We start from the raw sequence: 10,531 nt of genomic DNA on the forward strand, positions 1-10,531 counted from the left end.
TCTGATACAGAACTGTTTTTTTTTCTATTACGTTTCGGGAGAAGTACTGATTTTCTCTGTGACTTCAATCCGGGGCACCATTCGCGGTTAAATTTTCTTTGCTTGGGCCGTTCATCGGAGTTATTTTTCCTGGAGTGAGCTGGCTTGGCCGCCAACGCATTTTCAAACATTCCGATTTCCAAAGACGGAAATTCTTAACATCAGTCGCTCTTGTGTAAATACAAAAAATTGGTGGTAGCCATAATCTGGTCATAAAACCGCAACCTCGGCCCCGGTGAACGAATGAGAAGAAAGTTTGAAATTCAGGAAAAATATATGCTTTGTAATTTGATAAGGACAATTTAGACTAGATGAGGTGAATACAGAACACGCATTAAACTTTTTGAAACAAATGATAATTCATAAAAGAACAGGGTTGGTGGTTAATACCGTCAGACAATTGAAAAAGGGCTCATTAAACGTTATTTACATTTTGCTGGATGATAGAACATTTAAAACTCAAATAATCTGACCAAACATAAATTTTTTAGTTTAATGTTAAACGATATCGTATATGATTTTTTTGGATTGTAGACTAATTTGATGAGTTTAAGTCAGATTATTTTGAGCTGTTTTCAGAATAGGCTGAAAATCAGAAATATTGTCCAATTTGTCGCATTTTAGCTGACGCTGGTCCGTTTGGCTTGTCGGCTGCCTGTCTGAAGTATGGATTACCTTTAGGAGTTGCGGTTGTTGCTCTCGTTTTCGAAGAACATGAAGTCCTAGAAAAGAGAAGATAATCAGTTTTTAAATCAAAACAGGATTCTTTTAACTTGGAAATTCTTTAAATTGAAATGTTGAAGATTGTTTAAAATTATTCGAAGGTAGTTTAGGATTGGCCCTTTTGACATGATTTGAATTTAACCACAATTATAACGCACAATCAGTAGCTTCAGTTATTTCTCTTTTCTGGCATAAAATTAGTCTCCGTCTGCGCCTAAATTTAGGCCTATAAGTACTCAAATTTTGTGTTCACGATTATCCAACCATGTTGTAAGAACGGCGAAAAAAATAATGTGAAGGGACTGAAGCAGAGCAAAAATAGTCTCGGGAACAAATTCAGCAAAAAAAAAGATATCAGCCTTTTTAAAATAGTAGTGATTCTGATTGAACGATATTTTTTCGTGCAATTACAAAAAAATTGAGCTTGCCAGAATAAAGTCGAAAAGCCACCACTCCCAGTCCAAGTTTTACTCTTTTTTAAATTTAGCCTTTTTTTATAGGTATAAAGACTCTCGTTTGATTTTTCAAAAATATGAAGATTATTCGATGAAAAAACAGTTTGCTGAAAAATCTCCTGTTTATGGCATACCCTAGTCGATCAAGGGAGGTTATCTTGCAAGATCTTGCAAGATTCTTGCAAGAGAGGGTTATCTTGCAAGATCTTGCAAGATGGAGGTTATCTTGCAAGATCTTGCAAGATGGAGGTTATCTAGCAAGAATCTTGAAAGAATCTTGCAAGATAACCATCCCAAAATTTCTGTCGAAAAACACAAAAAAAAATAACAGAAATTAGGTGTAAGATCAAAAAAATTGTTTCTAGAACGAGAATCCAAAACTTTAAATAAATGCTTAACGAATAAAATTAGGCAAAAATCATGCGTTAAAAAGTAGTCGCATTATTGTTGTTAATTTATTCAATGAGATTAAAAGTATTAACCAATCAAATCTTTATTAAATCAATTAAAAAAAGAAGCTTTCTGGGGGCAACCGCCTAGCGGGTTGTGTGTATGTATGCGTAGCTAAGATTGCTTCCTTCTTCCACGAACGCTACTTGGTTGTCTTCGCGTGTAAAGCTGTTTTTGCCCAAAAAAATTGTATCTTTAAAGATCTTGCAAAAAAAAGGTTATCTTTAAAGGAGGTTATCTTGCAAGATCTTGCAAGAATCTTGCAAGATCTTTTAAAGAGATGCATCCTCTTTAAAAGAATCTTGCAAGATTCTTGCAAGATCTTGCAAGATAACCTCCCTTGATCGACTAGGGTAACCATTAATCGACCCGACCTGGCGCTCCATTTGCGGGCGATCATTTTTATGTGACATATAAATAAAATCAGAGCTACCATTGAATCAAGCACAAAGCACTTATTAGTTCAAGTTCATCGAATCTTTCCATTAGACTATTTTTCCCTCTTTTTCACGAAATCCCTATTTTTCCATTTTTTAAATATATTTTTGTTATTAGATCTAGATGATTTTAAAACTTTATGTAATTTTATTGCGACATGAAGACGTGTATATGCAGGCATGTGTACTTACAATCAAGAACACTGCCCCAATCATGATGGCCTTCATCTTGACGTCGAGGTCGAGGGGGAACTGGACTCCGAAGTTGTCTGCGTCTGTGAAGTACTCCTTGATCAAACCCGAGAACTGCTTCGCAATCTTACCAATCACTTCCCCGTCCGAAGTCTTCACCTGTGGTGCAGAATTATGCTTTTAAGGGCAAAATAACTTCAAGGTCTAATTTCGTAAGTAATCAAGAAGTTTAAAAAGTTTTGGCTCGGACGACCCTCCAAGAAAAAGTTTGCATAAAAGTTTTTTTTTTGGCTGGCTCATTTTTTTGTTTTTTGACTTTTTAGCTCATTGAACATGAGCGACACTTCGTCTGACTTTCAACACGGGGGCTATTTTCATGCGCGAAGGACTTAATGCGCGAAAGTACTCGTGAGCGAATGACCGAAAATAAAATTAGCCGAAAGTCAATTTTTAAAAAGAAGCAATTGCCAATCAATTTAAATGAATTAAATGAAGCAATATTTTGCTTCTTTCTTTACGACACCCTTTAAATATAAAATTTGTCCCAATTTTGCGTCGGTCAATGACAATTTGAAAATTTTGCATATTTCTGCAGTTTTTATATTCGGCCAATATCAATAATTTAGTCCCTGGAAATAATTACTTTCGTTGCAAATTTTAGATTACTGAAATCTGATTGGCTGATTTGTTTTTTCGCGCATTCGGTCCTTCACGCATGAGGGATTCCATCTTTCAACACCGCTCTTAAAAACCTAGTTTTACTCGATTTGGAACAGAATCAAGTTGATCAAAATTGTATTTGGCGTTCCTCATGCTTGAAAGACCGAGTGCTTGAAATTAATTTTAGCTTACCTTCAGCCAATCAGAATCGAGTATTCAAAATCTCAAAGTAAACTCTAAGTAAAATTTCACAGTAAGAAAACAAATCCAGGCCATTAGTGTTAATATTGACCGATTAGATAATAAGCAGATGAGTTTTCAAGACTGAAAAATTCTTATGATTTTGACCGCATCAATCTTGATGATTATCTGAAGAGTACTGCGGTTGTAACCCGCAATTTGTAATATTTTTGATTATTTTCCTCTTATTTGATACATTTTTTGTTAATATTGACTTCGATTTTGTGAGAAAGGCAATTAGCCAATGAAAACGCTTAGCGATTTTGATTGGTTGAAATTTTTCAAGCATTCGGTCCTTCAAGCATGAGAACCCTCCCCAAAATTGAACAATGAAACACGAATACTAAAAAGTGCCAAATAATATCGATAACATCAGAAACATTAGCCAACTGGCAGTTGAAAAAAGAATAGTTAAAAAATAAAATTTTTAAAAAACTTCCAATTTTCAATTTTTAAAGAAAAAACATATGCCATCAAAGTTTTTTGATTTTCAAGAACAATTTATGACTGGTATTTTTTTCATAAAGTTCACCCATTTTGAAAAAAACTGGGTCAATAGCTAATTTTTATTCCCGTTGGAAAATCTGAACATTAAAATCCTTTATCCTTTTTTGAAACTAAAAATCGAGCGTACACCGTTTTTAAGACTTTTTCCTGAAAAAAAAATAACACAAAAGATCACTAAGACCTACGTAAGAGTCTTCACTGCGTTCATGACGAATATCTGTGTATCTTCCAAAGCAAAAAAAACAGCACATTGAGTTATGATTCCCAATTGATTGGGTAATAGTGACTTCACCTGGAACTCTTGTTCGCAACACCACGCGCCCTGGCACACACAACAGGGGCCGTCCACAGACAACACTTTCTGCCCATCTGCATCCCGGATGGAGAACTTGGGTGCCCAGGGACTACACCTGCAACACAGAGCAAAAAAGTCAGAATCGGTGTTTTCCTCATGACGTAACGACGGAGACTTTAACCAGCCAATCAGAATCCAGTATTGGAAAATCTAAAATAAAAAGGTGGCAATGCAGTCAGAGGTTTGAAAAACGAAAATATTTTATTGGCTAGAAACTCATGGACGCGCAAGTTTTGTTAGCAGCGTTGGTCAATACCCATAACTCTGAACATTTATAGTAATCAAAACAAAAACAAATTAGTGCACCTGGTTGGCTGGTTGAATAACTGATTGAATACCTGGTTGTATACCTGATTGTATACCTGGTTGCTTACTTGATTGCCTCAATTAAGGGTGCAAATTTTTGCCAAAATGTCCTCCTTTTGTACTAGCTTACGACATCCACGAGTGGCTGACCCACCCACCCTTTGGCAGCAATCAACACTGATTTTTTTGACAGGAATTAATTCATTGTTGATGGCAAGCATTGAGGTCGTAATTAGGTAAAGATTTTATCGAGGAGTTTAAAAATTACCGAGACAAAAATCTTGTTTAAAATTAGCTCTCTTTTTGCCCCACCTGCGAATTTTTACTAGTAGACGGTGTTTTCACTTTGTCCGATCATATTGTTGTGATCTGATTTTATGTTCACGAAATTTAACGGTCAAAACAGGTCTTGTCTGACCTTTTATCGTGTACTTTAGTGTTGTCATTAGATTGCTTCTTATCATGGCGCAGTCGGTAATATGCAAACCTTAGCGGGTAAACTTCAACGCGGGTACAGGGGTTGACAAAAAAGCCTATCAAAAAACTTCATACTATGAAAAAAGTGCTTATCATACTATTTCATACTATTTCAAAGACTAAAAAAATATTCAGAAATTAGCATGATAAACATTTTTTCAAACAACGGCATTTTATAAAAAGCTTTAAAATTGTATTATATGCCTTTTCCGTAGAAAAAGTACAAGTTTGAGATGATAAACTTTTTGTCCCCTTTTTGGTTGCAGATTTTGTTTGTCCTCGAATATACAACGAACAAAAAAAATGCAAAATTCGACTTTTTGTGTCTCTAACATACACCAGGTTCAGTTTTTTCAGAAAAAAATCAAAAATCAAAGCAAGTGATTTTTTAGATACACCTTGTTTTTGTGTTCATATGCTAAGATAAAAAATAATTTTTCGAAATTAGGCTAATTTCTCAACACCGAAATTTGCACAGTGAAATTGTTTTAGCCATATACAAAAAAATAAGTTTCTGGTATACAGCTCTGTGTGAAATTTTCAACATTAACTGCATGGCTAAAAGCACCAGACGCAGTTTATTTGCGTAATAACTGCCAGTTACACTATCTATTTTCTTATGACAGATAATGCTCATTTAGTTTGTTTCGGATGAAACACAGAATTAAAACACTAAAAAATTTTGTATTTTCATTTAAAGGAAAAAAATTATTTGTCATACGCTTTCATATTATGGAAAAAGTGCTTAACATACAATTTCATAGTATGGAAAAATGTTTATCATACAATTTCATTTTACAAAAATTTTTTGCTACTTTCATAAAACGTTTATAAGAAGAAGTATGGTAAAAAGTTTCTAAAACAATTCCAAAATTTTAAATTAGCTAACAAGCTTTTTGCCATGTATTTGTTAACAAAGATTTTATGAAAACAGCAAAAACTTTTTTGTAAAATGAAATTGTATGATAAGCATTTCTTTCATACTATAAAATTGTATGCTAAGCAGTATTTCCATTATGATAATATAATTTTTTAGTGTTTTAATTCTGTGTTTCATCCGAAAAAAACTAAGCAAGCGTTTTCTGTCATAAGAAAACCAATAGTGTAACTGGCAGCTACCACGCAGATAAACTGCATTTGAGGCTATTTGCCATGCAGTTAATGTTGAAATTTTCACACAGAGCTATATACCATAAACGAAATTTTTTGTATATGGCTAGAACAATTTCACTTTGTAAATATCGGTGGTTGAGAAATTAACCTTTTTTCAGGAATTTATTTTTATCTTAGCATATGAACACAAATACAAGGTGTATCTAAAAAATCACTTGCTTGTGATTTTAGGACTATTTTCTGAAAAAACTGAACTCGGTCTATGTTAGAGACATAAAAAAAAAACAAATTTTTTCTAAAATGTGCATTCGGGGACAGAAAAAGCTTTCAACCAAAAAAAAGATAGATGTATTTTACCTCAAACTTATATTTTTACAAAAGAAAAGGCATATCAAGAAATTTTATTGGTTTTGTTTGAGTTGTAAACCAAGTTAAGATAATTTCGAAAAAACTTACTATTGAAAAAATGCTTTTCATACAACTTTCTTTCATGAGTGATGTTTGATAAGCCTTTTTTGCATAGACTCTTTAAATGAAATGATAAGATAGGTGTTTTATTTGTATAAACGTCAATCCGTGTATACAATTGTTTTTAGTAAAGAAACATGTTAGAGCATAGAAGCATTCTTTACTTGTAAGTTGTGATCATATAAAAGATCTAAGAGATTAAAAGACGTCTCTAGTTTCTATTTCAGAGATATCAGTATATGACGCTCAGTGTAGACCAGGTAATTCATTAAATAAAAAAAAGATATAAGCTATTCCTACGGAAGAAGACGAAACGTTAAATCTTTTGATTAAGGCATTCCAAAGGAAAATGGAATAAAAAAATTGCAATCATAGTGCGTAATTCCATCAATACATTTACAGACATAAATTCACCTTGCCAATTGGACATGATAATTTTAGCTGGCTTCATTTGTTGGCCCTACATTTTCCGCCAAATCTTGTGGTAAATTGAACATAATTCACAAAAACGGGCAAATACTCGAACTGTTTTCACTCAGAATTTTCCTACCTAAACAAAGAAAGTGATCTTGTTTTGGGCAAGACTATTGGAAGTATTTTGGGGGACTAAACGTTTCATTATTTTTTGTATAGGCCATTTTTCAAAATATCTGTCAGGAAAAAAAACGACGAATACTTCCACAATGATTGTTTTAAAGAACTCATAAAGATAATGTAACCTTGAATAAAATCATTGACTATTTTAAAACAATAATTTAATTCAAGTTAACATTTATCTTTATGGGTTTTCTGAAACAATCAGGATCGACAATCAGGAGCTTCTCGTTTACTAGCCAAGAACCCAATTTTTTTGCGGCTCAAGTAATGTCAAAATAATGTTTTGTAGATAGGTGATCATAGATCCAATGGATCAGGGGAAAAACTGGTAAAAAAATCTTTGGTCGAGACGGTCGAAATATAAAGTGAGCACCTCGACCCGGGTTGCACCGAAAGGTGATGTTCTGTCTGGTTGAGCGAGGCGATAGAATATCCGTCAATATTTTTATTCTACTCACTCCTGTCGGACGTATCCAATGAGCTGTCCAGGGGGAGACTCTACGCTGACCTCGTAGGCACAACATGCGCAGCCCGCCAGCCAGGAGAAACCAGCACAGCACTTGAAGTCACGCTGCACTTTGATCACCTCCTAAAATTGTCACACACGTTTACTTTTTTGGCATGCAGCGACATATCGTCAAGCATGACAATTAGCACTAATTCGAAAGATATTCAAGCATCAATAAGAGCTTTTTAGTTTTATGGATGTTAACATCAGTTCTCAAATAGCTGTGTTTCATTACTTGTGCTTCAATCGCTGTGTGAGGGGGGGGGGCGGTTTTTCGAAAAAAAACAACTGAAGATTTTGTCGATTTTTTTTAGGCCGACCAATTTGATTTTCCGAGCTCACCGAGAAAACTCTGAAGAACCTATTTTGTCAAAAAAATATATATGCGCCGCAGGCAAATTTTTTGAAAAAAAAAAACAGGTTAAAAATGACATTAAAACGGGTTACAAAAATATGACCGAAAAATTGCGTTTTTTTCCGCGCGCGCTCCCCCTCAAACTCAATTATATTGGAGCCAAAGGCGCTTTTACTTATATTGCCACCAAAGGCCCCTTAAGAAAGTTTTTGATGTTGGCTGGCATCTGCTCCCAAGCCCTTCCCGCAGTTTCAAGAAATGCAATTTTAGTTAATATCCTGGAGTACAAATAATGGATAAGCCCGTTTCTTCTCGTTTCAGCCCTTAAACTAGTAACTTAAAACTTACAGCGCCTTCTCTGATTTAACAATTATTTGGAGCAAATAAGTGGGCAACAAACTGTAGCTGGGATCTATAATGGCAAAGAATTAGTATTTTCAATTCAGCTTTCATTTTTATTCAGTGAAACCTTTTCAGTCTTTGATTTGGTAGCTCAACAAGACTGCTCGTGTATAAGGGCAAAATTCTGGAAGTTTCGACTGCCTCTTAACTGGTCTCGTTTCAAGTAGTTTTGGTATTTTTTCAAATAAAAATTTATAAGTTTTGGACCGCCAATAAGAAAGATTAATTCTAAATTTTGAAATGTATACGGAATTATAATGGCTAATTTAGTTTGCCTAAATTCGATTTAAAACTCTTACGAGTGCGCAACAAATCGCCCGCAAAAGAAATTTGCGTATTGAAACCAAAAGTTTGCGAGTTTGAAAAAAAAATTGAAGGCTTTGGAATGAAAATTTAGCATGAAGTTCCATTTTTCTAATTTTCATTTTTCTGAATTGAAATACTATAACTATAATTTATGAGAAATAATTTTTTCTAATTTCAAACACCATGTTGACACAGCGTCAATTTCAAAAAACTAATACCCTGCCCTGCAACACCTAATTAATGGTTTTCATACATCAACAAAATTGATAATGATTTTTTTTTGGAAGTTTTGAGCAATTTTGTTAGAGAAAGTAAGCTGCATTTGTTATTATCTTTTGAACAAAATTGATCTTTGCTATCTTAGCTAAATCTCGGTGAAATTTTAGGGGTATAAATAACTTGATTAAATATAGCCAACAGACAGGTGGTGATTGCAAAGAAGTTGAAAAAAGTATGAACTGTTTGAATGAAAAAATTCAAAAACTTGAACTGTAAGGAAAAAAACATTTGGCCGCAAAACTCTTTGAATTTCAAGAAATATTTAAAATCAAATTATAATTAGGAACCATATTCATTTTAGTAATTCGGGAGCGCAATTTGCCTTCTTCTTTAAATTATTCAAGTCATACCACAAGTTATCAAGTTTTTTGTGAACAAAATTTGAAGACTTTTTCATAAAAAAATCAATTCGATCTACGCAGGGGCGGATTTAAGGGGGGGGGGGGGCCGACGCCCCCCCCCCCTTCAGGAATTTGACCGTAACAATTACCAAAGGGTCCCCCCTTTGAACAATTTACTTAATTTTTTTCAAAGGGCGCCTTTGGCGCCGGTGTCTTTGGCCTTTATATCAAAGAAAAATTTTTGAGGTGTGAAAATTCAAGGTGCGAAAGTGCATCTTTTTTGAGGCCTCAAATTGGACTCATTTTTTGACTCGAGGCAGGTACCTGCTAACAGGTACCTGTCAACCTGCCTCATTCGCAGTATTTATACCCCGTTCAAAACTACCTAGCTCATTCTAAAATCTTCTTCGCTGGACTTCACACTGCACTCTGGATTGGACCCTGGACTTCAACTTCAACCTTCCAGATGTCAAAGCGGACTGCTCCCAAGGACTCCAAGGCTTCTGGCTTCAAGACGCTCAAGGCTTTCTTCACCAGTAGACCCAAGAAGTCACCACCTTCATCCACTGCAACCACTCCTGAGCCTGACAACCCTGGATCATCCACTACTGAGACGCCTGGACCTCCTGTAGCATCATCGGCTTATGATCACTTCAGACAGACCGTTTACTTGCCCTTTCTTGACTTTGTCCTGATGGATCTCAAGAAACGCTTCGTTGGAGCAGCTTCTTCTTGTGCCCAAGTGTGCAAGCTGCTACCCCGTTGGATAAGTGAGAAGGATGCAAAGGAGGAAGAATTTGATGATCTGGTCCAGTTATACGAAGGAATACTTCCAGATGGTGACTTCCCCAGCGAGTTCGAAGTTTGGAAAAACATGTGGCGCTTCCCCCTGTACACCGATACCCCAGAAACCTTTACAGCTGCACTCAGAGTGTGTCACAAAGCCACAATGTCAGTAATTTTTACTTTGCTCCAGATTGGTGCTACCCTCCCAGTGACGGTATGCACTGCTGAGCGCTCTTTTTCGAGCATGAAACTACTAAAAAGTTACCTCCGCTCCAACATGAAGGAGGACCGACTCTCAAATTTGGCGCTAATTTACATTCACAAAGATGTAGAAATCAATGTCGAAGAGGTCATCGACAGATTTGCCGCAAAAAATCGAAGACTCAATTTTGTTTAATTTTGTTCATTTTCTTATTGTAAATAAATCATTGTTTTCGTTAAAACTTTTCTAAATCCGCCCCCCCTCAAGAAAATCCTAGATCCGCGCCTGGATCTACGTAAGTTTCTTCATTACGTACATTCACGATTCACAGTT

General features: G+C 35.3%; 3 protein-coding genes across 4 annotated transcripts in view; 1 reads left to right on the forward strand and 2 right to left on the reverse strand.

The window, feature by feature from the left end:
• LOC134841514 (endoplasmic reticulum mannosyl-oligosaccharide 1,2-alpha-mannosidase-like) overlaps positions 1-10,531 on the forward strand; it is a 399,351-nt gene that overhangs the window by 317,629 nt on the left and 71,191 nt on the right. The gene's annotated exons all lie outside the window — the stretch shown is intronic.
• Positions 1-10,531, reverse strand: part of LOC134841497 (ubiquitin carboxyl-terminal hydrolase 7-like) — a 289,862-nt gene that overhangs the window by 196,049 nt on the left and 83,282 nt on the right. The window lies entirely within an intron of this gene.
• Positions 576-7,608, reverse strand: LOC134855631 (phospholipid scramblase 1-like; the record flags this gene model as incomplete). Its single annotated transcript, XM_063872192.1, is given in 4 exon segments — positions 576-761; positions 2,297-2,455; positions 3,996-4,113; positions 7,478-7,608. Coding segments are annotated over 4 exon segments (453 nt in total), but the record flags the coding sequence as incomplete, so codon positions are not given.

This window comes from Symsagittifera roscoffensis, chromosome 1 (genome assembly GCF_963678635.1).
Source record: "Symsagittifera roscoffensis chromosome 1, txSymRosc1.1, whole genome shotgun sequence".
NCBI classification, from domain to species: domain Eukaryota; kingdom Metazoa; phylum Xenacoelomorpha; order Acoela; family Convolutidae; genus Symsagittifera; species Symsagittifera roscoffensis.